The 27960-nt window shown below is 47.4% G+C and overlaps 2 protein-coding genes across 2 annotated transcripts in view; one reads left to right on the top strand and one right to left on the bottom strand.

Moving 5' to 3' along the window:
- Positions 1-161: 161 nt before the first annotated feature.
- On the bottom strand, positions 162-13682 carry snrpb2 (small nuclear ribonucleoprotein polypeptide B2). The gene is made up of 7 exons (XM_079554130.1): positions 13673-13682; positions 12287-12358; positions 10541-10713; positions 10331-10465; positions 9516-9545; positions 9201-9289; positions 162-333 (listed from the first exon to the last, which is right to left on the bottom strand). The coding sequence occupies exons 2-7, from the start codon at positions 12348-12350 to the stop codon at positions 174-176; spliced, it is 651 nt and encodes a 216-aa protein (XP_079410256.1). The 5' UTR covers positions 12351-12358; positions 13673-13682; the 3' UTR covers positions 162-173.
- A 1011-nt stretch (positions 13683-14693) lies between these two features.
- Positions 14694-27960, top strand: part of kif16ba (kinesin family member 16Ba) — a 59176-nt gene continuing 45909 nt past the window's right edge. The window contains exons 1-4 of the mRNA XM_079552984.1: positions 14694-14819; positions 17092-17161; positions 25078-25191; positions 26694-26810. Of these exons, the coding sequence (XP_079409110.1) occupies positions 14773-14819; positions 17092-17161; positions 25078-25191; positions 26694-26810 (348 nt within the window). The 5' untranslated portion in view covers positions 14694-14772. The remainder of the gene's footprint in view (positions 14820-17091; positions 17162-25077; positions 25192-26693; positions 26811-27960) is intronic.

Raw genomic sequence — 27960 nt, 5'->3', positions numbered from 1 at the left:
CAAAATAAAGTCGTCATGAAGAGCGTCGGCGCTGATTAAAGCAACACTTCCAAACTTCAACATAAAGGCGTCTCTCTCTCGCCGGTGTGTTCACTGTCTCTGTGTGGCGGTGCGTTCAGGGTCACTTCTTGGCGTAGGAGATCCTCATGGCGCAGGTGGCGCTGCGTTCAGGGTCACTTCTTGGCGTAGGAGATCCTCATGGCGCAGGTGGCGGTGATCCTGAAGCCCTGCAGCGCGTCTTTGGCCACGCCCGCCTGCGCCTCGCCCTCGAACTCCACGAACGAGATGTCGTGTTTCCCGGGAACCAGACGCACCTCCTTAAAGCCGGGGAATCTGAGGGGCAGTGAAGGCAGCACGGTCAGAAAACAATGATGGAAATGTGACAAAAAAAGAGAAAACATTGACAAAAATGTGACAAAAATGTGACAAAAAATGACCAAAAAGTGACCAAAAAAATGACCAAAAAATGACAAAAATGTGCCCAAAAAATGACAAAAATGTGACCAAAAAATGACCAAAAAATGACAAAAATGTGCCAAAAAAATGACCAAAAAATGACAAAAATGTGACAAAAATGTGACAAAAAAAATGACAAAAATGTGACAAAAAAATGACAAAAAAGTGACCAAAAAATGACAAAAATGTGACCAAAAAAATGACCAAAAAATGACCAAAAAGTGACCAAAAAAATGACCAAAAAATGACCAAAAAATGACAAAAATGTGACAAAAATGTGACAAAAAAAATGACAAAAATGTGACAAAAAAATGACAAAAAAGTGACCAAAAAATGACAAAAATGTGACCAAAAAAATGACCAAAAAATGACAAAAATGTGACAAAAATGTGACAAAAAAGTGACAAAAAAGTGACAAAAAAGTGACCAAAAAAATGACCAAAAAATGACAAAAATGTGACCAAAAAATGACCAAAAATGTGACAAAAAAATGACAAAAATGTGACAAAAAAATTACAAAACATGACAAAAAAGTGACCAAAAAATGACCAAAAATGTGACAAAAATATCACTAAAAATTACCAAAAAATGACAAAATTATGACAAACAAATGACCAAAAATGTGACAAAAAATGACCAAAAAGGTGATTAAAAAATGAAGGCAGCACGATCAGAATACAGAGGGAACAGAGGAGCAGTGAAGGCATCACGGTTACACAGGAGGTCAGTTAAACAGGAGGTCAGTTAAACAGGAGGTCAGTCACACAGGAGGTCAGTCACACAGGAGGTCAGTTACACAGGAGGTCAGTTACACAGGTCAGTTACACAGGAGGTCAGTTACACAGGAGGTCAGTTACACAGGAGGTCAGTTACACAGGAGGTCAGTCACACAGGAGGTCAGTCACACAGGAGGTCAGTTACACAGGAGGTCAGTTACACAGGAGGTCAGTTACACAGGAGGTCAGTCACACAGGAGGTCAGTCACACAGGAGGTCAGTCACACAGGAGGTCAGTCACACAGGAGGTCAGTCACACAGGAGGTCAGTTACACAGGAGGTCAGTTACACAGGAGGTCAGTTACACAGGAGGTCAGTCACACAGGAGGTCAGTTACACAGGAGGTCAGTCACACAGGAGGTCAGTCACACAGGAGGTCAGTTACACAGGAGGTCAGTTACACAGGAGGTCAGTCACACAGGAGGTCAGTCACACAGGAGGTCAGTTACACAGGTCAGTCACACAGGAGGTCAGTCACACAGGAGGTCAGTCACACAGGAGGTCAGTTACACAGGTCAGTCACACAGGAGGTCAGTCACACAGGAGGTCAGTTACACAGGAGGTCAGTCACACAGGAGGTCAGTTACACAGGAGGTCAGTCACACAGGAGGTCAGTCACACAGGAGGTCAGTCACACAGGAGGTCAGTTACACAGGTCAGTCACACAGGAGGTCAGTCACACAGGAAGTCAGTTTCACAGGAGGTCAGTCACACAGGAGGTCAGTCACACAGGAGGTCAGTCACACAGGAGGTCAGTCACACAGGAGGTCAGTTACACAGGAGGTCAGTTACACAGGAGGTCAGTCACACAGGAGGTCAGTCACACAGGAGGTCAGTCACACAGGAGGTCAGTTACACAGGTCAGTCACACAGGAGGTCAGTTACACAGGAGGTCAGTTACACAGGAGGTCAGTCACACAGGAGGTCAGTCACACAGGAGGTCAGTTACACAGGAGGTCAGTTACACAGGAGGTCAGTCACACAGGAGGTCAGTCACACAGGAGGTCAGTTACACAGGAGGTCAGTCACACAGGAGGTCAGTCACAGAGGAGGTCAGTTACACAGGAGGTCAGTCACACAGGAGGTCAGTCACACAGGAGGTCAGTTACACAGGTCAGTCACACAGGAGGTCAGTCACACAGGAAGTCAGTTACACAGGAGGTCAGTCACACAGGAGGTCAGTTACACAGGAGGTCAGTTACACAGGAGGTCAGTCACACAGGAGGTCAGTTACACAGGAGGTCAGTTACACAGGAGGTCAGTCACACAGGAGGTCAGTTTCACAGGAGGTCAGTTTCACAGGAGGTCAGTTACACAGGAGGTCAGTTACACAGGTCAGTTACACAGGAGGTCAGTTACACAGGAGGTCAGTCACACAGGAGGTCAGTCACACAGGAGGTCAGTCACACAGGAGGTCAGTCACACAGGAGGTCAGTCACACAGGAGGTCAGTCACACAGGTCAGTCACACAGGAGGTCAGTCACACAGGAGGTCAGTTTCACAGGAGGTCAGTTACACAGGAGGTCAGTCACACAGGAGGTCAGTCACACAGGTCAGTCACACAGGAGGTCAGTCACACAGGAGGTCAGTTACACAGGAGGTCAGTTACACAGGAGGTCAGTCACACAGGAGGTCAGTCACACAGGAGGTCAGTCACACAGGAGGTCAGTCACACAGGTCAGTCACACAGGAGGTCAGTCACACAGGAGGTCAGTCACACAGGAGGTCAGTCACACAGGAGGTCAGTCACACAGGAGGTCAGTCACACAGGAGGTCAGTTACACAGGAGGTCAGTCACACAGGAGGTCAGTCACACAGGAGGTCAGTTACACAGGAGGTCAGTTACACAGGAGGTCAGTTTCACAGGAGGTCAGTCACACAGGAGGTCAGTCACACAGGAGGTCAGTTACACAGGAGGTCAGTTACACAGGAGGTCAGTTTCACAGGAGGTCAGTCACACAGGTCAGTCACACAGGAGGTCAGTCACACAGGAGGTCAGTCACACAGGAGGTCAGTCACACAGGAGGTCAGTCACACAGGAGGTCAGTCACACAGGTCAGTCACACAGGAGGTCAGTCACACAGGAGGTCAGTTACACAGGAGGTCAGTCACACAGGTCAGTCACACAGGAGGTCAGTCACACAGGAGGTCAGTTACACAGGAGGTCAGTTACACAGGAGGTCAGTCACACAGGTCAGTCACACAGGAGGTCAGTCACACAGGTCAGTCACACAGGAGGTCAGTCACACAGGAGGTCAGTTACACAGGAGGTCAGTTACACAGGAGGTCAGTTACACAGGAGGTCAGTCACACAGGAGGTCAGTCACACAGGAGGTCAGTTACACAGGAGGTCAGTCACACAGGAGGTCAGTCACACAGGAGGTCAGTCACACAGGAGGTCAGTTACACAGGAGGTCAGTCACACAGGAGGTCAGTTACACAGGAGGTCAGTCACACAGGAGGTCAGTCACACAGGAGGTCAGTTACACAGGAGGTCAGTTACACAGGAGGTCAGTCACACAGGAGGTCAGTTACACAGGAGGTCAGTCACACAGGAGGTCAGTCACACAGGAGGTCAGTCACACAGGAGGTCAGTCACACAGGAGGTCAGTCACACAGGAGGTCAGTTACACAGGAGGTCAGTCACACAGGAGGTCAGTTACACAGGAGGTCAGTTACACAGGAGGTCAGTCACACAGGAGGTCAGTTACACAGGAGGTCAGTCACACAGGAGGTCAGTCACACAGGAGGTCAGTTTCACAGGAGGTCAGTTAAACAGGTCAGTCACACAGGAGGTCAGTTTCACAGGAGGTCAGTCACACAGGAGGTCAGTTACACAGGAGGTCAGTTAAACAGGTCAGTCACACAGGTCAGTCACACAGGAGGTCAGTTTCACAGGAGGTCAGTCACACAGGAGGTCAGTTTCACAGGAGGTCAGTTAAACAGGAGGTCAGTTAAACAGGAGGTCAGTTAAACAGGTCAGTCACACAGGAGGTCAGTCACACAGGAGGTCAGTCACACAGGTCAGTCACACAGGAGGTCAGTCACACAGGAGGTCAGTCACACAGGAGGTCAGTTACACAGGAGGTCAGTTACACAGGAGGTCAGTCACACAGGAGGTCAGTTACACAGGAGGTCAGTTACACAGGAGGTCAGTTACACAGGAGGTCAGTCACACAGGAGGTCAGTCACACAGGAGGTCAGTCACACAGGAGGTCAGTTACACAGGAGGTCAGTTACACAGGTCAGTTACACAGGAGGTCAGTTTCACAGGAGGTCAGTTAAACAGGTCAGTCACACAGGAGGTCAGTTTCACAGGAGGTCAGTCACACAGGAGGTCAGTTACACAGGAGGTCAGTTAAACAGGTCAGTCACACAGGTCAGTCACACAGGAGGTCAGTTTCACAGGAGGTCAGTCACACAGGAGGTCAGTTTCACAGGAGGTCAGTCACACAGGAGGTCAGTTACACAGGAGGTCAGTCACACAGGTCAGTCACACAGGAGGTCAGTTTCACAGGAGGTCAGTCACACAGGAGGTCAGTTACACAGGAGGTCAGTCACACAGGAGGTCAGTTAAACAGGTCAGTCACACAGGAGGTCAGTCACACAGGAGGTCAGTTACACAGGAGGTCAGTTAAACAGGTCAGTCACACAGGTCAGTCACACAGGAGGTCAGTTTCACAGGAGGTCAGTCACACAGGAGGTCAGTTTCACAGGAGGTCAGTTACACAGGAGGTCAGTTTCACAGGAGGTCAGTCACACAGGAGGTCAGTTTCACAGGAGGTCAGTCACACAGGAGGTCAGTTAAACAGGAGGTCAGTCACACAGGAGGTCAGTCACACAGGAGGTCAGTCACACAGGAGGTCAGTCACACAGGAGGTCAGTCACACAGGAGGTCAGTCACACAGGTCAGTTACACAGGAGGTCAGTCACACAGGAGGTCAGTCACACAGGAGGTCAGTTACACAGGTCAGTTACACAGGAGGTCAGTCACACAGGAGGTCAGTCACACAGGAGGTCAGTCACACAGGAGGTCAGTGAAGGCAGCACAGTTACACAGGAGGTCAGTCACACAGGAGGTCAGTCACACAGGAGGTCAGTCACACAGGAGGTCAGTTACACAGGAGGTCAGTCACACAGGAGGTCAGTTACACAGGAGGTCAGTTACACAGGAGGTCAGTCACACAGGAGGTCAGTTACACAGGAGGTCAGTCACACAGGAGGTCAGTTACACAGGAGGTCAGTCACACAGGAGGTCAGTTACACAGGAGGTCAGTTACACAGGAGGTCAGTTACACAGGAGGTCAGTTACACAGGAGGTCAGTCACACAGGAGGTCAGTTACACAGGAGGTCAGTCACACAGGTCAGTCACACAGGAGGTCAGTCACACAGGAGGTCAGTTACACAGGAGGTCAGTTACACAGGAGGTCAGTCACACAGGAGGTCAGTCACACAGGAGGTCAGTTACACAGGAGGTCAGTTACACAGGAGGTCAGTTACACAGGAGGTCAGTTACACAGGAGGTCAGTTACACAGGAGGTCAGTCACACAGGTCAGTCACACAGGAGGTCAGTCACACAGGAGGTCAGTTTCACAGGAGGTCAGTCACACAGGAGGTCAGTCACACAGGAGGTCAGTCACACAGGAGGTCAGTTACACAGGAGGTCAGTTACACAGGAGGTCAGTCACACAGGAGGTCAGTTACACAGGAGGTCAGTCACACAGGTCAGTCACACAGGAGGTCAGTCACACAGGAGGTCAGTTACACAGGAGGTCAGTTACACAGGAGGTCAGTTACACAGGAGGTCAGTTACACAGGAGGTCAGTTACACAGGAGGTCAGTTACACAGGAGGTCAGTCACACAGGTCAGTCACACAGGAGGTCAGTCACACAGGAGGTCAGTTTCACAGGAGGTCAGTCACACAGGAGGTCAGTCACACAGGAGGTCAGTCACACAGGAGGTCAGTTACACAGGAGGTCAGTCACACAGGAGGTCAGTTACACAGGAGGTCAGTCACACAGGAGGTCAGTCACACAGGAGGTCAGTTACACAGGAGGTCAGTTACACAGGAGGTCAGTTACACAGGAGGTCAGTCACACAGGAGGTCAGTCACACAGGAGGTCAGTCACACAGGAGGTCAGTTTCACAGGAGGTCAGTTACACAGGAGGTCAGTCACACAGGAGGTCAGTCACACAGGAGGTCAGTTACACAGGAGGTCAGTTACACAGGAGGTCAGTCACACAGGAGGTCAGTTACACAGGAGGTCAGTTACACAGGAGGTCAGTCACACAGGAGGTCAGTTACACAGGAGGTCAGTCACACAGGAGGTCAGTTACACAGGAGGTCAGTCACACAGGAGGTCAGTTACACAGGAGGTCAGTTACACAGGAGGTCAGTCACACAGGAGGTCAGTTACACAGGAGGTCAGTTTAACAGGAGGTCAGTTACACAGGTCAGTTACACAGGAGGTCAGTCACACAGGAGGTCAGTTTCACAGGAGGTCAGTTACACAGGAGGTCAGTTACACAGGAGGTCAGTTACACAGGAGGTCAGTCACACAGGAGGTCAGTTACACAGGAGGTCAGTTACACAGGAGGTCAGTTACACAGGAGGTCGGTCACACAGGAGGTCGGTCACACAGGAGGTCGGTCACACAGGAGGTCAGTCACACAGGTCAGTCACACAGGAGGTCAGTCACACAGGAGGTCAGTTACACAGGAGGTCAGTCACACAGGTCAGTCACACAGGTCAGTCACACAGGAGGTCAGTCACACAGGAGGTCAGTTACACAGGAGGTCAGTTACACAGGAGGTCAGTCACACAGGAGGTCAGTCACACAGGAGGTCAGTTACACAGGAGGTCAGTTTCACAGGAGGTCAGTTACACAGGAGGTCAGTTTCACAGGAGGTCAGTCACACAGGAGGTCAGTTACACAGGAGGTCAGTTTCACAGGAGGTCAGTTACACAGGAGGTCAGTTTCACAGGAGGTCAGTTACACAGGAGGTCAGTCACACAGGAGGTCAGTTACACAGGAGGTCAGTTACACAGGAGGTCAGTCACACAGGAGGTCAGTCACACAGGAGGTCAGTCACACAGGAGGTCAGTCACACAGGAGGTCAGTTACACAGGAGGTCAGTTACACAGGAGGTCAGTTACACAGGAGGTCAGTCACACAGGTCAGTCACACAGGTCAGTCACACAGGAGGTCAGTTACACAGGAGGTCAGTTTCACAGGAGGTCAGTTACACAGGAGGTCAGTTACACAGGAGGTCAGTCACACAGGAGGTCAGTCACACAGGAGGTCAGTTACACAGGAGGTCAGTCACACAGGTCAGTCACACAGGTCAGTTACACAGGAGGTCAGTTACACAGGAGGTCAGTCACACAGGAGGTCAGTTTCACAGGAGGTCAGTTACACAGGAGGTCAGTTACACAGGAGGTCAGTTTCACAGGAGGTCAGTTACACAGGAGGTCAGTTTCACAGGAGGTCAGTTACACAGGAGGTCAGTCACACAGGAGGTCAGTCACACAGGAGGTCAGTCACACAGGAGGTCAGTTACACAGGAGGTCAGTTACACAGGAGGTCAGTTTCACAGGAGGTCAGTTACACAGGAGGTCAGTTACACAGGAGGTCAGTTACACAGGAGGTCAGTCACACAGGAGGTCAGTCACACAGGAGGTCAGTCACACAGGAGGTCAGTCACACAGGAGGTCAGTTACACAGGAGGTCAGTTACACAGGAGGTCAGTTACACAGGAGGTCAGTCACACAGGTCAGTTACACAGGAGGTCAGTTACACAGGAGGTCAGTTAAACAGGAGGTCAGTTACACAGGAGGTCAGTGAAGGCATCACGGTTACACAGGAGGTCAGTTACACAGGAGGTCAGTGAAGGCATCACGGTTACACAGGAGGTCAGTTACACAGGAGGTCAGTGAAGGCATCACGGTTACACAGGAGGTCAGTCACACAGGAGGTCAGTGAAGGCATCACGGTTACACAGGAGGTCAGTTACACAGGAGGTCAGTCACACAGGAGGTCAGTCACACAGGAGGTCAGTCACACAGGAGGTCAGTCACACAGGAGGTCAGTCACACAGGAGGTCAGTCACACAGGAGGTCAGTCACACAGGAGGTCAGTCACACAGGAGGTCAGTCACACAGGTCAGTCACACAGGAGGTCAGTTACACAGGAGGTCAGTTACACAGGAGGTCAGTTAAACAGGAGGTCAGTCACACAGGAGGTCAGTCACACAGGAGGTCAGTCACACAGGAGGTCAGTCACACAGGAGGTCAGTCACACAGGTCAGTCACACAGGAGGTCAGTTTCACAGGAGGTCAGTTACACAGGAGGTCAGTTAAACAGGAGGTCAGTCACACAGGAGGTCAGTTTCACAGGAGGTCAGTTAAACAGGAGGTCAGTCACACAGGAGGTCAGTCACACAGGAGGTCAGTTTCACAGGAGGTCAGTTACACAGGAGGTCAGTTAAACAGGAGGTCAGTTACACAGGAGGTCAGTTACACAGGAGGTCAGTTACACAGGAGGTCAGTTACACAGGAGGTCAGTCACACAGGAGGTCAGTTACACAGGAGGTCAGTCACACAGGAGGTCAGTTACACAGGAGGTCAGTTACACAGGAGGTCAGTCACACAGGTCAGTTACACAGGAGGTCAGTTACACAGGTCAGTTACACAGGAGGTCAGTTACACAGGTCAGTTACACAGGAGGTCAGTTACACAGGTCAGTTACACAGGAGGTCAGTGAAGGCATCACGGTTACACAGGAGGTCAGTCACACAGGAGGTCAGTTACACAGGAGGTCAGTCACACAGGAGGTCAGTTACACAGGAGGTCAGTTACACAGGAGGTCAGTCACACAGGTCAGTCACACAGGAGGTCAGTCACACAGGTCAGTTACACAGGAGGTCAGTCACACAGGAGGTCAGTGAAGCAGCTCGGTCACTCACTGGTTGAACAGCATGGACAGCATCATCTCGTTGGTTTCCTCCGGGAGGTTACTGAGGAACAGGATGTGGTTGGGAGGATTGTCAGGAACCTGAAACAGAAGCGTCACATGACCAGGGGGCGGAGCCAGAGTCTGAATGAATACTGAGTACTTCACAGAGGATACCGAGTACTTCACAGAGGATACTGAGTACTTCACAGAGAATACTGAGTACTTCACAGAGAATACTGAGTACTTCACAGAGAATACTGAGTACTTCACAGAGAATACTGAGTACTTCACAGAGGACAGCGAGTACTGAGTGGTGCTGTGTTACCTGGACAGGCGTGTGCACGGCGACCGGGACCTGAGGAACAAACAGACCCGTTAGAAACAAACACACTGACTGTTTGGGACATAGTTATTCTTTAAGGATGTTTCAGAAAGAGGAGCCGCTCACGTTTGTTCATTTAATACGAAAAACATCTACAAATAAATACTTGTATTTCAATCTTATCTATTGGGTAAAAATCTCCGCAGTGTGGCTTTAAAGCAGGGGTCCTCAAACTACGGCCAAATCCGGCCCCGAGATGATTTAATCCAGCCCCCACTTGTAGAGCACAGATCCCTGAGTATGTCAAATAAATAAAGTCAGTCTCAGCCCATTCCTGTGCGGAGTTAGGATGTTTTAACTAAATAACCAGTTTACTCATTCCAGCCACTAGGGGGGGATTTGAATACATAAAAAATAATTCCACAGGTGTCCAGCAGAGGGCACTTACATAAGGGATCAGAATATAAACATTATAGCCACGTGGTAAATGAAGCTTCACCACAGAGTGTGGAGAGAATGAATAATGACTGCAGTACTTTGAGAAACTTGTGAACAGGCTCGTAAAGCACAAGTGTAAGAAGTTATTACTTTGGTCACATTACATAATGAGGTTTTATTTTAAAATACAAATAAATGGAAATTAAAACAAAGTGTGAAGACTTGATTAGTATTTTTGCAAACCACTACAGCCATCACAGTCAGGAACAATAATGTGGCCCCAGAGAAACAGGTCTGAGGACCCCTGAGTTAAAGCATCAATATAAATAAATGACTCTAGTTTCTTCTCTTGTTTTAGATAATATAAGCCCTGACGTCACCTGAGCCGGGCGCTTGTTCTGATTGGCCGCCGCCTCCTGAGCCTTCTTCTTCTTCTCCCTCTTCTTCTCTTTGTCGCCGTACGTTCCCTTCATCTTGGAGATGATTTCAGAGTCCGTCTTGGCGTACTGGATCCTCTGCAAACACGGCGACACTTTAACATGCTACATACATGTGTGAGGAGCCACACGTGTGACCGTGAGCAGCCGTACCATGGGCTTGTTGTAGAAGGGGAAGCCCTGCAGCTGCCTCAGGGCGTTGGTCGCCGCCGCCAGCTCCTTAAACACCACGAAGGCCTGTCCTCTCATGGGCATGGTCTTCAGAGCCACGATGTCCACCACCTGCCCGAACTGAGAGAAGAGCGCGTACAGCGAGCGCTTCAGCTCTGAGAGAGAGAGAACACGAGAACATGTGAGGAACATGTGAGGAACACGCTGTCCACCACCTGCCCGAACTGAGAGAAGAGCGCGTACAGCGAGCGCTTCAGCTCTGAGAGAGAGAACACGAGAACATGTGAGGAACATGTGAGGAACACGATGTCCACCACCTGCCCGAACTGAGAGAAGAGCGCGTACAGCGAGCGCTTCAGCTCTGAGAGAGAGAACACGAGAACATGTGAGGAACACGTGAGGAACACGATGTCCACCACCTGCCCGAACTGAGAGAAGAGCGCGTACAGCGAGCGCTTCAGCTCTGAGAGAGAGAACACGAGAACATGTGAGGAACACGTGAGGAACACGATGTCCACCACCTGCCCGAACTGAGAGAAGAGCGCGTACAGCGAGCGCTTCAGCTCTGAGAGAGAGAGAACACGAGAACATGTGAGGAACACGATGTCCACCACCTGCCCGAACTGAGAGAAGAGCGCGTACAGCGAGCGCTTCAGCTCTGAGAGAGAGAGAACACGAGAACATGTGAGGAACATGTGAGGAACACGATGTCCACCACCTGCCCGAACTGAGAGAAGAGTGCGTACAGCGAGCGCTTCAGCTCTGAGAGAGAGAGAACACGAGAACATGTGAGGAACATGTGAGGAACACGATGTCCACCACCTGCCCGAACTGAGAGAAGAGCGCGTACAGCGAGCGCTTCAGCTCTGAGAGAGAGAGAACACGAGAACATGTGAGGAACATGTGAGGAACACGATGTCCACCACCTGCCCGAACTGAGAGAAGAGTGCGTACAGCGAGCGCTTCAGCTCTACAGAGAGAGAGAACACGAGAACATGTGAGGAACATGTGAGGAACACGATGTCCACCACCTGCCCGAACTGGGAGAAGAGCGCGTACAGCGAGCGCTTCAGCTCTGAGAGAGAGAGAACACGAGAACATGTGAGGAACATGTGAGGAACACGATGTCCACCACCTGCCCGAACTGAGAGAAGAGCGCGTACAGCGAGCGCTTCAGCTCTGAGAGAGAGAGAACACGAGAACATGTGAGGAACACGATGTCCACCACCTGCCCGAACTGAGAGAAGAGCGCGTACAGCGAGCGCTTCAGCTCTACAGAGAGAGAACACGAGAACATGTGAGGAACATGTGAGGAACACGATGTCCACCACCTGCCCGAACTGAGAGAAGAGCGCGTACAGCGAGCGCTTCAGCTCTACAGAGAGAGAACACGAGAACATGTGAGGAACACGATGTCCACCACCTGCCCGAACTGGGAGAAGAGCGCGTACAGCGAGCGCTTCAGCTCAACCCAAAACCAAACATGACCCCAAATCCCTCTGAAAAAGGTCTTTGTTTCAAATAAATAAAAAAAGAAAATTGCAGCGTCTCGCCTTAAACGCTCACTCTGACCTAAAGAGTCACAACCAGGCTCTGACAACAGCTGAAAACATCTGGATGGATCAGAATCTGTGAAGTTAGAAGGCTAATGCTAATGCTAACGGCTTCAAACAGAAACAGCAGCTGGTTTAATGTGACTCAGACGGGTGAGTTCAGGGTCTTGCTTACCTTCCTTCTTGACTTTGTCGTTGATGTTGTTGATGTAGATGGTGTGGTTCGGCCTGATGTCCATGGTCAGCTCTGCAGACATTAACACTTTATTATTCTCTTATAACATAGATAATAATGATTTCAATAGTAATAATAATAATTTGATAGTGAGACTTTGGCTCGGTCCACCAAGGTCCGGCGGATACTTTTTCCTGAAGATCATACTTTCATAAATCAGACTCAGTTACTCACAGGACTTAAATAGCATTTCATATATTTTTAAATCTTCAGTCATTATTTTGGGCCCGACTTCTTTACTTCTTATTAGTGTGGCTGAACCGCTCAGTCCCACCTGAACCCAGCACATTTTCTGCAGTTTGGCTTTACCCCAATCCAAAAGCTTCTGGAAAAAAGGTGTGAAAAAGCAACAAAACTGAGACGAAAACAATGATGGAAATGTGATAAAAAAAAGTTACAAAAAATTGATGAAAAAGTGGAAAAAATGTCACACAAATGTCACAAGAAATGGACAAAAAATGGACGAAAAAATGACAAAAATGTAACTAAAAAATAACAAAAATTTGACAAAAAAATGACAAAATTGTGACAAAAAATGACAAAAATGTGACAAAAAAATGACAAAAAATGTGATAAAAAATTGACTTTTTTTTTTACAAAAATGTGATAAACAAGTTACAAAAATGAGTTGAATGCCCAACAAGAAAATGATGGGGAAAAAAATCTGATAAAAAGATCCTCTCGGTTAAAAATGAAATGGAAAAAAACAAACAAAAACGCTTCAGAAATGAGACAGAAGACAGGAAGTTACCATCAGTTTTGTAGGTCTTAGCTTTCAAATGAGGCGCTACACTGTTGCTCTCCAGTCGAGAAGCTTTTAGATTTGGGTAAAGCTGAACTGGAGAAAATGTGCTCTGTTCAGGTGGGGGTTAAGAGGTTAATGAATGAATTACTTAATGAACCCAAGAAATCGTGGATGTCTTTTACTTCTGCAAAACTTTAGATTATACTGTAACAAGTTATTACTGTTACTCTGCCTCAAGTTAAGGCTCCATTTGTACTTTAAAAACTGCGTAGAAATCCTTCCTACTCCCCGTCACTCCCTCTGGACAAATGTGAGTTAATAAATAGAAAATAAATTAAATTATAAATGTAAAAAGTCAGATCAACGTTCTCTTTACGCTCCCATTCATTAGCCGCGGTTAGCTCCGGAGGCTAACCCCTCTTTTACCCTCCTTTAGTCTGATATTTGAACCACTTTCAGCGGGTTACGCGGAGGTCAGTGCCCGGTCATACGGAGGTCAGGGTCCGGTCACTGCTCCGTGTCCGCCTTAACGCAGATTATTGAATAAAAGTGACGTTTCCGTGAGTTTTTGCGGCTCTTACCGGTTTGTTTGCGCCGCGAACACGATGAGGCTAAACCCGGAAGTGATTCTCTCTCGGTACTTCCTGCTGCTGCTGCGGTTTAAGTGACACCGCCGCCGCAGGTCAGAGGAGGAACTGCAGCCTCTCTATGGCGAACGCTTTAACCTCTGAACTGACCCAAATCTAAAGCTTTTTGACTGGAGTTTTTTGGGGGAATTTTGTAATTTTGTAGTCATTTTTTCTTGCCTTTTTCATATTTTTTTTGTAATTTCTTTGTACTTTTTTTTTTTTTTTTTTAACACGTAAAATGAGTTTGAGTTGTGTTTAAGATTTAGTCAAAGGGATTTTCTGGAATATTCCTTTTTGAATCTCCCACAAACATGGACTTGTTACAGATGTTATTTTAGTCATTAAGAAAATTCCAAGACAAGAGTATCAAAGATAAAAACACACAAAAAAAACTTTAATTTTCATGTTGATTTCATGCCACATTTATTTACATTTCGTAAAAACAAAAAAAACAAAAAAAAAGCTAAACTGGAGAAACTGCATCGGTTCAGGCGGGAGTTAAATGGTTAAAAACAAAAACATTTGAACAGACTGTCCCTTTAAAAGTCGAACTTGAACCTCCTCTTTGTCCTCCCCGGGCTTCCGTACTCGGTTTGTTGTCATCAGCTGTTCTTCTCTAACGCTGACGGTCCTCTCTCCCCCCGGTGTCTCCGCTCTCTCCCCTCCGGTGTCTCCGCACTCTCCCCCCGGTGTCTCCGCTCTCTCCCCCCGGTGTCTCTGCTCTCTCCCCCCCGGTGTCTCCGCACTCTCCCCCCCCGGTGTCTCCGCACTCTCCCCCCCGGTGTCTCCGCTCTCTCCCCCCCGGTGTCTCCGCTCTCTCCCCCCGGTGTCTCCGCTCTCTCCCCCCCGGTGTCTCCGCACTCTCCCCCCGGTGTCTCCGCTCTCTCCCCCCGGTGTCTCTGCTCTCTCCCCCCGGGCCCAGAGGCTCCACCGGCCGCTCCTTCCTCCCGGGACCGAGCGCCTCTGAAACAGCCCGAGCCCGGAGACCGACAACCGCAGCAGAACCGCAGCAGCCGGGCCGTAACCGGGCCGTAACCGGGCACAGGCGGACCATGGCGTCGGTGCGGGTGGCAGTCCGGGTCAGGCCCATGAACAGACGGTGAGACAGTTGTTTTTATTACTCGAGTAAAAGTACAGACAGGGTGAACATGGGTAAAGTCGGACAAAATTCAGTTTCCACCTCATTTTTGGTTTGGAATTAAAACCAAAGTCTTTAATGTTGTATATTTTTAAAAGCTTTTGATGTTTATTTTACACCAGTGGAGGAAAAAAAGTCAAATGTTTAACACAGAAGTTATAATTTTGCCTCAAACACAGGTTGGTCCAATGATAAATTTTCAGAAATGTGATAATCAGAAAACTTGATCAAAACAAGAAATATAGAGTTAAATGTATCTGATTTGAAGATGTGTGAATAAAAGGAACACCAAATACCCAGGATTCTCCACAAAAATACACTGTCCCACTTTAGCAATAGCACATTGGTAAAGTGGGACAGTGATACAATCTCTTATAAAAATTAAAGTATGAAGAATAAACATGTGATTTTGAGATGTTTTGTTTGCAGATGCATTAATTCCCTTTATCCCATTTATCAACAAAAATGCATGTCTGTTTTAAAAAGTTATAACTTTAATGCTATGTCATTGGACACACCTCTGCTTTTTTACTGCTTGGTGGTAGATTATGTTTGCCGCCACATAAGTGAAGTTATATCCACAGAACCATTATTTTCTTATCCTGCACATTCTAATTATTGGGTGTGTTTGTATTTTTAGTAATAAAATATGACACATTAAAAAATAATCATGATTAAAGTTAAGTGTCCCACTTTACCCATATTCACCTACTGCAGGTCACACGTGACCACAGTAAAGTCAGAGTTTGTTCTACAGTAAAGTCAGAGTTTGTTCTTTAATACTACTACTAATACTACTAATACTACTAATACTACTACTGCTACTGCTACCGCTAACGCTACTGTGCTACTGCTACTACTGCTACTACTGCTACCGCTAACGCTACTGCTACTACTAATACTACTACTGCTACTGCTACTGCTAACGCTACTGTGCTACTGCTACTGCTACCACTACTGTGCTACTCCTACTACCACTAATGCTACTGCTACTACTACTGCTACTGCTACTGCTACTGTGCTACTACTACTGCTACTGCTACTGTGCTACTACTACTGCTACTACTACTGCTACTGCTACCGCTACTGTGCTACTACTACTGCTACTGCTACCGCTACTACTACTGCTACTGCTACCTCTATGGCTGCTGCTACTGCTACTACTACTGCTACTGCTACCTCTATGGCTACTACTACTGCTACCTCTATGGCTACTGCTACTGCTACCTCTATGGCTACTGTGCTACTGTGCTACTGCTACTGCTACCTCTATGGCTACTGCTACTGCTACCTCTATGGTTACTGTGCTACTGTGCTACTGCTACTGCTACCTCTATGGCTACTGCTACTAGTAATAAAATATGACACATTAAAAAATAATCATGATTAAAGTTAAGTGTCCGACTTTACACATATTCACCTACTGCAGGTCACACGTGACCACAGTAAAGTCAGAGTTTGTTCTTTAATACTACTACTAATACTACTAATACTACTAATACTACTACTGCTACTGCTACCGCTAACGCTACTGTGCTACTGCTACTACTGCTACCACTACTACTGCTACTGCTACTGTGCTACTGCTACTACCGCTAACGCTACTGTGCTACTGCTACTGCTACCACTACTACTGCTACCGCTACTGTGCTACCACTACTACTGCTACCGCTAACGCTACTGCTACTACTAATACTACTACTGCTACTGCTACCGCTACCGCTAATGCTACTGCTACTACTACTGCTACTGCTACCTCTATGGCTACTGCTACTGTGCTACTGCTACTACTGCTGCCGCTACTGTGCTACCGCTACTGTGCTACCGCTACTGTGCTACCGCTACTGTGCTACTGCTGCCGCTACTGTGCTACTGCTACTGTGCTACTGCTACTGTGCTACTGCTGCTGCTAACGCTACTGCTACTCTCTTTTGTTTTATTTTCATCCTTGTTTTTGTCTCGTTTTGTTTCTCGTTTTGAAGCTTTTTTCCAGAAGCTTTTAGATTTGGGTAAAGCCGATCTGGAGATAACGCGAGGTTAAAAAACACCACGTCAGCATCACAACACGACTCAGATAATTCAGATTTAAATCTTTAACTAGAGCTTTTACACATTAGTAAGTGAAGTGTGAATAAATGAGTAACGTAAGAGTATTTGAGGATCTGTAGTAGTTTTTACTTTGAGGATTACTCGACACTTCCTCCAAAAGCCTGAGAATAAACGTGTGTTTCAGAGAGAAGGATCTGGAGGCTCAGAACATCATCAGGATGGAGGGAACCAAGACCAGCATCACCAACGCCAAGGTAACTATACTACTAATACTACAAATACTACTACCAAAACTAACAATACTAGAGGGAACCAAGACCACCATCACCAACGCCAAGGTAACTATACTACTAATACTACAAATACTACTTATACTACTACCAAAACTAACAATACTAGAGGGAAACAAGACCAGCATCACCAACGCCAAGGTAACTATACTACTAATACTACTACTACTACTACTACTACTACTACTACTACTACCAAAACTAACAATACTAGAGGGAAACAAGACCAGCATCACCAACGCCAAGGTACTAGTACTACAAATACTACAAATACTTATAATACTACTACCAATACTACCAGCATCACCAACGCCAAGGTACTAGTACTACAGATACTACAAATACTTATAATACTACTACCAAAACTAACAATACTAGAGGGAACCAAGACCAGCATCACCAACGCCAAGGTACTAGTACTACAGATACTACAAATACTACTACTACTACTACCAAAACTAACAATACTAGAGGGAAACAAGACCAGCATCACCAACGCCAAGGTACTAGTACTACAGATACTACAAATACTACTACTACTACTACCAAAACTAACAATACTAGAGGGAACCAAGACCAGCATCACCAACGCCAAGGTACTAGTACTACAGATACTACAAATACTACTACTACTACTACTACCAAAACTAACAATACTAGAGGGAAACAAGACCAGCATCACCAACACCAAGGTACTAGTACTACAGATACTACAAATACTACTACTACTACTACCAAAACTAACAATACTAGAGGGAACCAAGACCAGCATCACCAACGCCAAGGTACTCGTACTACAAATACTACTACTACTACTACTACTACTACTACTACTACTACTACTACTACTACTACTACTACTACTACTACTACTACTACTACTACTACTAGCATCACCAACGCCAAGGTACTAGTACTACAGATACTACAAATACTACTACTAATACTACTACCAAAACTATCAATACTAGAGGGAAACCAGACAAGCATCACCAACGCCAAGGTACTAGTACTACAGATACTACAAATACTACTACTACTACTACCAAAACTAACAATACTAGAGGGAACCAAGACCAGCATCACCAACGCCAAGGTACTAGTACTACAAATACTACAAATACTACTACTACTACTACAAATACTACTACCAATACTACTACTACTACAAATACTACATACTACCAAAACTAACAATACTGCTAAAACAAGGGAAACAAGACCAGCATCACCAACGCAAAGGCAACAATACTACTACTACTACTACTATCAATACTACAAATACTACTACTACTACTAATACTAATACTACTACCAATACTACAAATACTACTACTACTACTAATACTACCCATACTACTGCTGCTGCTACTGCTACTGCTACTGTGCTACTGCTACTGTGCTACTGCTACCGCTACTGTGCTACTACTACTGCTACTGTGCTACTGCTACCGCTACGCTGCTACTGCTACGCTGCTACTGCTACGCTGCTACTGCTACTGCTACCGCTATGCTGCTACTGCTACTGCTACTGTGCTACTACTACCGCTACTGTGCTACTGCTACTGTGCTACTGCTACCGCTACGCTGCTACTGCTACCGCTACGCTGCTACTGCTACTGCTACCGCTATGCTGCTACTGCTACTGTGCTACTACTACTGATTAATTTGATAAAAGTTATTGTTTTGAACGATTGTTTCCCAATTTCATCCATCTTGTCCTCATATTTTCTCCACATTTCTTCTCAGTTTTATCCCAGTTTCCCCCATGTCTCGATGTTGTAAATGAGCATTTCTTCCAGCAGTCTCGTTCTGATCTTGTAGACCATGATGGATCTTCTCTCTCTGGTTCTCAGTCTGGTTCTCTCTCTGGTTCTCAGTCTGGTTCTCAGTCTGGTTCTCAGTCTCGTTCTCTCTCTGGTTCTCTCTCTGGTTCTCTCTCTGGTTCTCAGTCTCGTTCTCTCTCTGGTTCTCAGTCTCGTTCTCTCTCTGGTTCTCAGTCTCGTTCTCTCTCTGGTTCTCAGTCTGGTTCTCTCTCTGGTTCTCAGTCTCGCTCTCTCTCTGGTTCTCAGTCTGGTTCTCTCTCTGGTTCTCAGTCTCGTTCTCTCTCTGGTTCTCAGTCTGGTTCTCTCTCTGGTTCTCAGTCTCGTTCTCTCTCTGGTTCTCAGTCTGGTTCTCTCTCTGGTTCTCAGTCTGGTTCTCTCTCTGGTTCTCAGTCTCGTTCTCTCTCTGGTTCTCAGTCTGGTTCTCTCTCTGGTTCTCAGTCTGGTTCTCTCTCTGGTTCTCAGTCTGGTTCTCTCTCTGGTTCTCAGTCTGGTTCTCTCTCTGGTTCTCAGTCTGGTTCTCTCTCTGGTTCTTAGTCTGGTTCTCTCTCTGGTTCTCAGTCTGGTTCTCTCTCTGGTTCTCAGTCTGGTTCTCTCTCTGGTTCTTAGTCTGGTTCTCTCTCTGGTTCTCAGTCTGGTTCTGTCTCTGGTTCTCAGTCTGGTTCTCTCTCTGGTTCTTAGTCTGGTTCTCTCTCTGGTTCTCAGTCTGGTTCTCTCTCTGGTTTTCAGTCTGGTTCTGTCTCTGGTTCTCAGTCTGGTTCTCTCTCTGGTTCTCAGTCTGGTTCTCTCTCTGGTTTTCAGTCTCGTTCTCTCTCTGGTTCTCAGTCTGGTTCTCAGTCTGGTTCTCTCTCTGGTTCTCAGTCTGGTTCTCTCTCTGGTTCTCAGTCTGGTTCTCTCTCTGGGTCTCTCTCTGGTTCTCAGTCTCGTTCTCTCTCTGGTTCTCTCTCTGGTTCTCAGTCTCGTTCTCTCTCTGGTTCTCAGTCTGGTTCTCTCTCTGGTTCTCAGTCTCGTTCTCTCTCTGGTTCTCAGTCTGGTTCTCTCTCTGGTTCTCAGTCTGTTTCTCTCTCTGGTTCTCAGTGTGGTTCTCTCTCTGGTTCTCAGTCTCGTTCTCTCTCTGGTTCTCTCTCTGGTTCTCAGTCTGGTTCTCAGTCTCGTTCTCTCTCTGGTTCTCTCTCTGGTTCTCAGTCTCGTTCTCTCTCTGGTTCTCAGTCTCGTTCTCTCTCTGGTTCTCAGTCTCGTTCTCTCTCTGGTTCTCAGTCTCGTTCTCTCTCTGGTTTTCAGTCTGGTTCTCTCTCTGGTTCTCAGTCTGGTTCTCTCTCTGGTTCTCAGTCTGGTTCTCTCTCTGGTTCTTAGTCTGGTTCTCTCTCTGGTTCTCAGTCTGGTTCTCTCTCTGGTTCTCAGTCTGGTTCTCTCTCTGGTTCTCAGTCTGGTTTTCAGTCTGGTTCTCTCTCTGGTTCTCAGTCTGGTTCTCTCTCTGGTTCTCAGTCTCGTTCTCTCTCTGGTTCTCTCTCTGGTTCTCAGTCTGGTTCTCTCTCTGGTTCTCAGTCTGGTTTTCAGTCTGGTTCTCTCTCTGGTTCTCAGTCTGGTTCTCTCTCTGGTTCTCAGTCTCGTTCTCTCTCTGGTTCTCAGTCTGGTTCTCAGTCTGGTTCTCTCTCTGGTTCTCAGTCTGGTTCTCTCTCTGGTTCTCAGTCTGGTTCTCTCTCTGGTTCTCAGTCTCGTTCTCTCTCTGGTTCTCAGTCTGGTTCTCTCTCTGGTTCTCAGTCTCGTTCTCTCTCTGGTTCTCAGTCTGGTTCTCTCTCTGGTTCTCAGTCTCGTTCTCTCTCTGGTTCTCAGTCTGGTTCTCTCTCTGGTTCTCAGTCTGGTTCTCTCTCTGGTTCTCAGTCTCGTTCTCTCTCTGGTTCTCTCTCTGGTTCTCAGTCTCGTTCTCTCTCTGGTTCTCAGTCTGGTTCTCTCTCTGGTTCTCAGTCTCGTTCTCTCTCTGGTTCTCTCTCTGGTTCTCAGTCTGGTTCTCTCTCTGGTTCTCAGTCTGGTTCTCTCTCTGGTTCTCAGTCTGGTTCTCTCTCTGGTTCTCAGTCTCGTTCTCTCTCTGGTTCTCAGTCTCGTTCTCTCTCTGGTTTTCAGTCTGGTTCTCTCTCTGGTTCTCAGTCTGGTTCTCTCTCTGGTTCTCAGTCTGGTTCTCTCTCTGGTTCTCAGTCTCGTTCTCTCTCTGGTTCTCAGTCTGGTTCTCTCTCTGGTTCTCAGTCTCGTTCTCTCTCTGGTTCTCAGTCTCGTTCTCTCTCTGGTTCTCAGTCTGGTTCTCTCTCTGGTTCTCAGTCTCGTTCTCTCTCTGGTTCTCAGTCTGGTTCTCTCTCTGGTTCTCAGTCTCGTTCTCTCTCTGGTTCTCAGTCTGGTTCTCTCTCTGGTTCTCAGTCTGGTTCTCTCTCTGGTTCTCAGTCTGGTTCTCTCTCTGGTTCTCAGTCTCGTTCTCTCTCTGGTTCTCAGTCTCGTTCTCTCTCTGGTTCTCAGTCTCGTTCTCTCTCTGGTTTTCAGTCTGGTTCTCTCTCTGGTTCTCAGTCTGGTTCTCTCTCTGGTTCTCAGTCTGGTTCTCTCTCTGGTTCTCAGTCTCGTTCTCTCTCTGGTTCTCAGTCTGGTTCTCTCTCTGGTTCTCAGTCTCGTTCTCTCTCTGGTTCTCAGTCTCGTTCTCTCTCTGGTTCTCAGTCTGGTTCTCTCTCTGGTTCTCAGTCTCGTTCTCTCTCTGGTTCTCAGTCTGGTTCTCTCTCTGGTTCTCAGTCTCGTTCTCTCTCTGGTTCTCAGTCTGGTTCTCAGTCTGGTTCTCTCTCTGGTTCTCAGTCTCGTTCTCTCTCTGGTTCTCAGTCTGGTTCTCTCTCTGGTTCTCAGTCTGGTTCTCTCTCTGGTTCTCAGTCTCGTTCTCTCTCTGGTTCTCAGTCTGGTTCTCTCTCTGGTTCTCAGTCTCGTTCTCTCTCTGGTTCTCAGTCTGGTTCTCTCTCTGGTTCTCAGTCTCGTTCTCTCTCTGGTTCTCAGTCTGGTTCTCTCTCTGGTTCTCAGTCTCGTTCTCTCTCTGGTTCTCTCTCTGGTTCTCAGTCTGGTTCTCTCTCTGGTTCTCAGTCTCGTTCTCTCTCTGGTTCTCTCTCTGGTTCTCTCTCTGGTTCTCAGTCTGGTTCTCTCTCTGGTTCTCTCTCTGGTTCTCTCTCTGGTTCTCTCTCTGGTTCTCAGTCTCGTTCTCTCTCTGGTTCTCTCTCTGGTTCTCAGTCTGGTTCTCTCTCTGGTTCTCAGTCTGGTTCTCTCTCTGGTTCTCAGTCTGGTTCTCAGTCTCGTTCTCTCTCTGGTTCTCTCTCTGGTTCTCAGTCTGGTTCTCTCTCTGGTTCTCAGTCTGGTTCTCTCTCTGGTTCTCAGTCTGGTTCTCAGTCTGGTTCTCTCTCTGGTTCTCAGTCTCGTTCTCTCTCTGGTTTTCAGTCTGGTTCTCTCTCTGGTTCTCAGTCTCGTTCTCTCTCTGGTTTTCAGTCTGGTTCTCTCTCTGGTTCTCAGTCTGGTTCTCTCTCTGGTTCTCTCTCTGGTTCTCAGTCTGGTTCTCTCTCTGGTTCTCAGTCTCGTTCTCTCTCTGGTTCTCTCTCTGGTTCTCAGTCTGGTTCTCTCTCTGGTTCTCAGTCTGGTTCTCAGTCTGGTTCTCAGTCTCGTTCTCTCTCTGGTTCTCTCTCTGGTTCTCTCTCTGGTTCTCAGTCTCGTTCTCTCTCTGGTTCTCAGTCTCGTTCTCTCTCTGGTTCTCAGTCTCGTTCTCTCTCTGGTTCTCAGTCTGGTTCTCTCTCTGGTTCTCAGTCTGGTTCTCTCTCTGGTTCTCAGTCTGGTTCTCTCTCTGGTTCTCAGTCTCGTTCTCTCTCTGGTTCTCAGTCTCGTTCTCTCTCTGGTTCTCAGTCTCGTTCTCTCTCTGGTTTTCAGTCTGGTTCTCTCTCTGGTTCTCAGTCTGGTTCTCTCTCTGGTTCTCAGTCTCGTTCTCTCTCTGGTTCTCAGTCTGGTTCTCTCTCTGGTTCTCAGTCTCGTTCTCTCTCTGGTTCTCAGTCTGGTTCTCAGTCTGGTTCTCTCTCTGGTTCTCAGTCTCGTTCTCTCTCTGGTTCTCAGTCTGGTTCTCTCTCTGGTTCTCAGTCTGGTTCTCTCTCTGGTTCTCAGTCTCGTTCTCTCTCTGGTTCTCAGTCTGGTTCTCTCTCTGGTTCTCAGTCTCGTTCTCTCTCTGGTTCTCAGTCTGGTTCTCTCTCTGGTTCTCAGTCTCGTTCTCTCTCTGGTTCTCAGTCTGGTTCTCTCTCTGGTTCTCAGTCTCGTTCTCTCTCTGGTTCTCTCTCTGGTTCTCAGTCTGGTTCTCTCTCTGGTTCTCAGTCTCGTTCTCTCTCTGGTTCTCTCTCTGGTTCTCTCTCTGGTTCTCAGTCTGGTTCTCTCTCTGGTTCTCTCTCTGGTTCTCTCTCTGGTTCTCTCTCTGGTTCTCAGTCTCGTTCTCTCTCTGGTTCTCTCTCTGGTTCTCAGTCTGGTTCTCTCTCTGGTTCTCAGTCTGGTTCTCTCTCTGGTTCTCAGTCTGGTTCTCTCTCTGGTTCTCAGTCTGGTTCTCTCTCTGGTTCTCAGTCTGGTTCTCTCTCTGGTTCTCAGTCTGGTTCTCAGTCTGGTTCTCTCTCTGGTTCTCAGTCTCGTTCTCTCTCTGGTTTTCAGTCTGGTTCTCTCTCTGGTTCTCAGTCTCGTTCTCTCTCTGGTTTTCAGTCTGGTTCTCTCTCTGGTTCTCAGTCTGGTTCTCTCTCTGGTTCTCTCTCTGGTTCTCAGTCTGGTTCTCTCTCTGGTTCTCAGTCTGGTTCTCTCTCTGGTTCTCAGTCTCGTTCTCTCTCTGGTTCTCTCTCTGGTTCTCTCTCTGGTTCTCAGTCTCGTTCTCTCTCTGGTTCTCTCTCTGGTTCTCTCTCTGGTTCTCAGTCTCGTTCTCTCTCTGGTTCTCAGTCTGGTTCTCTCTCTGGTTCTCAGTCTGGTTCTCTCTCTGGTTCTCAGTCTGGTTCTCTCTCTGGTTCTCAGTCTGGTTCTCAGTCTCGTTCTCTCTCTGGTTTTCAGTCTGGTTCTCTCTCTGGTTCTCAGTCTGGTTCTCTCTCTGGTTCTCTCTCTGGTTCTCAGTCTGGTTCTCTCTCTGGTTCTCTCTCTGGTTCTCAGTCTGGTTCTCTCTCTGGTTCTCAGTCTGGTTCTCTCTCTGGTTCTCAGTCTCGTTCTCTCTCTGGTTCTCTCTCTGGTTCTCTCTCTGGTTCTCAGTCTCGTTCTCTCTCTGGTTCTCTCTCTGGTTCTCTCTCTGGTTCTCAGTCTCGTTCTCTCTCTGGTTCTCAGTCTCGTTCTCTCTCTGGTTCTCAGTCTGGTTCTCTCTCTGGTTCTCAGTCTGGTTCTCTCTCTGGTTCTCAGTCTGGTTCTCTCTCTGGTTCTCAGTCTGGTTCTCTCTCTGGTTCTTAGTCTCGTTCTCTCTCTGGTTCTCTCTCTGGTTCTCTCTCTGGTTCTCAGTCTGGTTCTCTCTCTGGTTCTCAGTCTCGTTCTCTCTCTGGTTCTCAGTCTGGTTCTCTCTCTGGTTCTCAGTCTCGTTCTCTCTCTGGTTCTCTCTCTGGTTCTCTCTCTGGTTCTCAGTCTCGTTCTCTCTCTGGTTCTCAGTCTGGTTCTCTCTCTGGTTCTCAGTCTGGTTCTCTCTCTGGTTCTCAGTCTCGTTCTCTCTCTGGTTCTCAGTCTGGTTCTCTCTCTGGTTCTCAGTCTCGTTCTCTCTCTGGTTCTCAGTCTGGTTCTCTCTCTGGTTCTCAGTCTCGTTCTCTCTCTGGTTCTCAGTCTCGTTCTCTCTCTGGTTCTCAGTCTGGTTCTCTCTCTGGTTCTCAGTCTGGTTCTCTCTCTGGTTCTCAGTCTCGTTCTCTCTCTGGTTCTCAGTCTCGTTCTCTCTCTGGTTCTCAGTCTCGTTCTCTCTCTGGTTCTCAGTCTGGTTCTCTCTCTGGTTCTCAGTCTGGTTCTCTCTCTGGTTCTCAGTCTGGTTCTCTCTCTGGTTCTCAGTCTGGTTCTCTCTCTGGTTCTCAGCTTCCTGACGGACCGACCGGGGACTCGCTCAGAGACCGGACCAAGACCTTCACCTACGACTTCTCCTACGACTCGTCCGACGCCAACAGGTCGGGCTTCACCTCCCAGGAGCAGGTCAGAGCTGGGGGGGCGTACGGGGGGGGGGGGGGAACCCTTCAGGCCGTGCTGTATCTGGGGGGGGCTGTGTTTATCTGAGGGAAGTGCCGCATGTTGGTTTATTCCTGTGGAAAAGTGCAGGGAAAGTCCTTTAAAATTCAAGTTTATTTTATTGCACAGTGTGTGAGGAAGCCGCCCATGAGGGGTCGAAATGGGCGGACTTAACAAAGGTAGAGTTCTCACCAGACATTTATTTTGCAAGACCAACAGAACTTCTCAGTGACCCACATGTCACATACAAAATGGCCCCCAGTGACTAGAAGCAGTCAGGTTTTATACTTCCCCCTAATGGGAAAGGACCTCCCACCGGAAAGTACCATTAGCTCAATGGGTAGGTTCCACATGAAAGTTCTGCTGGTAAGCTTTAACATTTTACATCAAATGAAATGATCTGTGTTCAAATCAAAACAAAGTCAAAATACAAATCAAACGTCAAAAACAAAAGGAAACACAAAGCAAAGTTAAACCGGTTTCCCCCGGCCACATGGTCCGGCCTACGATTTTAAAATGGCCGACACAGACCACGGCCCTTCTTTCTCCCCAGGTGGTGCAGGTAAATTGTTTACTGAGTGAATGAATAAACAAAGTGTTAAATAGACAACGTGACGTAATTATTAACTTCATAAAATGAATCAGGGGTTATTGTTCGCTGGTGTATATCGCAAATGATTCAAACAAAATACATAATGAGACAAACCCACTTTGTCACACAGTGCTTCCCAAAGTGGGGTCCGGGGCCCCTTGGGGGGGCCTCAGAGGCACTACGGGGGGCCCCCAAAGCTTGTTTTCAGAAGAAATACAATGAAAACAACTTTTTTTTTTAAGGAGAACTACATTTATCTGTATATAAAGTACTCTGTGTATAAACCCTGCAGGAGTTCTCTCTTGTATATAATGTACTCTGTGTATAAACCCTGCAGGTGTTCTCTCTGGTATATAAAGTACTCTGTGTATAAACCCTGCAGGTGTTCTCTCTGGTATATAAAGTACTCTGTGTATAAACCCTGCAGGAGTTCTCTCTGGTGTATAAAGTACTCTGTGTATAAACCCTGCAGGTGTTCTCTCTGGTGTATAAAGTACTCTGTGTATAAACCCTGCAGGTGTTCTCTCTGGTGTATAAAGTACTCTGTGTATAAACCCTGCAGGTGTTCTCTCTGGTATATAAAGTACTCTGTGTATAAACCCTGCAGGAGTTCTCTCTGGTGTATAAAGTACTCTGTGTATAAACCCTGCAGGTGTTCTCTCTGGTGTATAAAGTACTCTGTGTATAAACCCTGCAGGTGTTCTCTCTGGTATATAAAGTACTCTGTGTATAAACCCTGCAGGTGTTCTCTCTGGTGTATAAAGTACTCTGTGTATAAACCCTGCAGGTGTTCTCTCTGGTGTATAAAGTACTCTGTGTATAAACCCTGCAGGTGTTCTCTCTGGTATATAAAGTACTCTGTGTATAAACCCTGCAGGTGTTCTCGGACCTGGGTCTGGACGTGCTGAAGTCTGCGTTTGAAGGATATAACGCCTGCGTGTTCGCCTACGGCCAAACGGGCTCCGGCAAATCCTACACCATGATGGGAACTCCTGTGAGTATTACTACTACTACTGCTACTGCTACTACTGCTACTGATACTACTACTACTACTACTACTGCCAGGGAAGCACCGCACTCTGACAGCACTACAGTGAGTCAGAGGTCAGAGGTCAGGACTCTGGACTCTGAGCTGATAAGTCTCTGGGGCAGAGGCTGCAGATACGTTTCCTCTGGACTTTGTATCGAATATGATTCTTATGTCTCTGGAAACACGTACAGCTCATGTTTAAAGAGAACTATTCAAACAGAAAAACTGAGGAGATTTAGTCACAGTGTTAGAAAAACTCTGACGGCGAGTGAAACGCTTAAAGGGGCTGGAAGCAAGTTCGCCATTTTATACTCACTACTGCCACCTCAGGCCATATATGTAACTGCACCTTCTATATTAAGCTCGTGCATGACGGCAATTCGGGCCGAAGTGACACATTTTTGAGTGACCGTACAGGATTTTAGAGGCAGTTGTGGTGAACAGGTCTGAGCTCATTCTACACATTAGGACATGACTGGAACATGTAGGGGGAGGAAAATACTTAATTTTAACATTTTTAAACTCTTTATAGTCCCTTTAAGGTTTTTCTGAAAAAACGTCCTGAGGTTCGACGTCTCTGAGCTGCTTCACACTGACCTCTGGTGGACAAACTTTATTATTGCGACTCATCAACACGACCATGTGGAAGAGAAGTTTTAACCTCTTAACTCCCGCCTGAACCGAGAGGATCTTTTTCCTCGCGTCATCACATTTGTTTTCCATCATTTTTTTGTTGGGTATTCAACTCATTTTTGCAACTTTTTTGTCACATTTTTATCAAATTTGTGTCATTTTTTGTCACATTTTTGTCATTTTTTCCTACATTTTTGGTCAATTTCTTGTCACATTTTTGCCACTTTTTCATCAATTTATCGTCACTTTTTTGTCAATGTTTTCTCACTTTTTTCTCACATTTCCATCATTGTTTTCGTCTCAGTTTTGTCACTATTTTCACAGCTTTTTTCCAGAAGCTTTTGGACTGGGGGTAAAGCCAAACTGGAGAAACTGTGCTCGGTTCAGGCGGGAGTTAAGGGGTTAAACATCCTGTTGCGGGGTTTCAGGTCACGTCACAGCGCTCTAAAGGCCTAGCATGTTATATAGAGGTAAAAGATCA

This window comes from Gobius niger, assembly GCF_951799975.1.
Source record: "Gobius niger genome assembly, chromosome: 3".
NCBI lineage: Eukaryota > Metazoa > Chordata > Actinopteri > Gobiiformes > Gobiidae > Gobius > Gobius niger.
Note: the sequence above shows the minus strand (reverse complement) of the source record. Positions and strands in the feature narration are given on the sequence as shown.

What these genes read in the sequence shown, in the direction of transcription:
- snrpb2 (XM_079554130.1), bottom strand. Translation starts at nt 12,350, where the DNA reads ATGGACATCAGGCCGAACCACACCATCTACATCAACAACATCAACGAC. An exon ending in CCTTCTACAACAAGCCCATG is followed by an intron (nt 10,466 to 10,540) that starts GTACGGCTGCTC and finishes CCGTGTTTGCAG; the next exon opens with AGGATCCAGTACGCCAAGAC. An exon ending in AGAACAAGCGCCCGGCTCAG is followed by an intron (nt 9,546 to 10,330) that starts GTGACGTCAGGG and finishes TTTGTTCCTCAG; the next exon opens with GTCCCGGTCGCCGTGCACAC.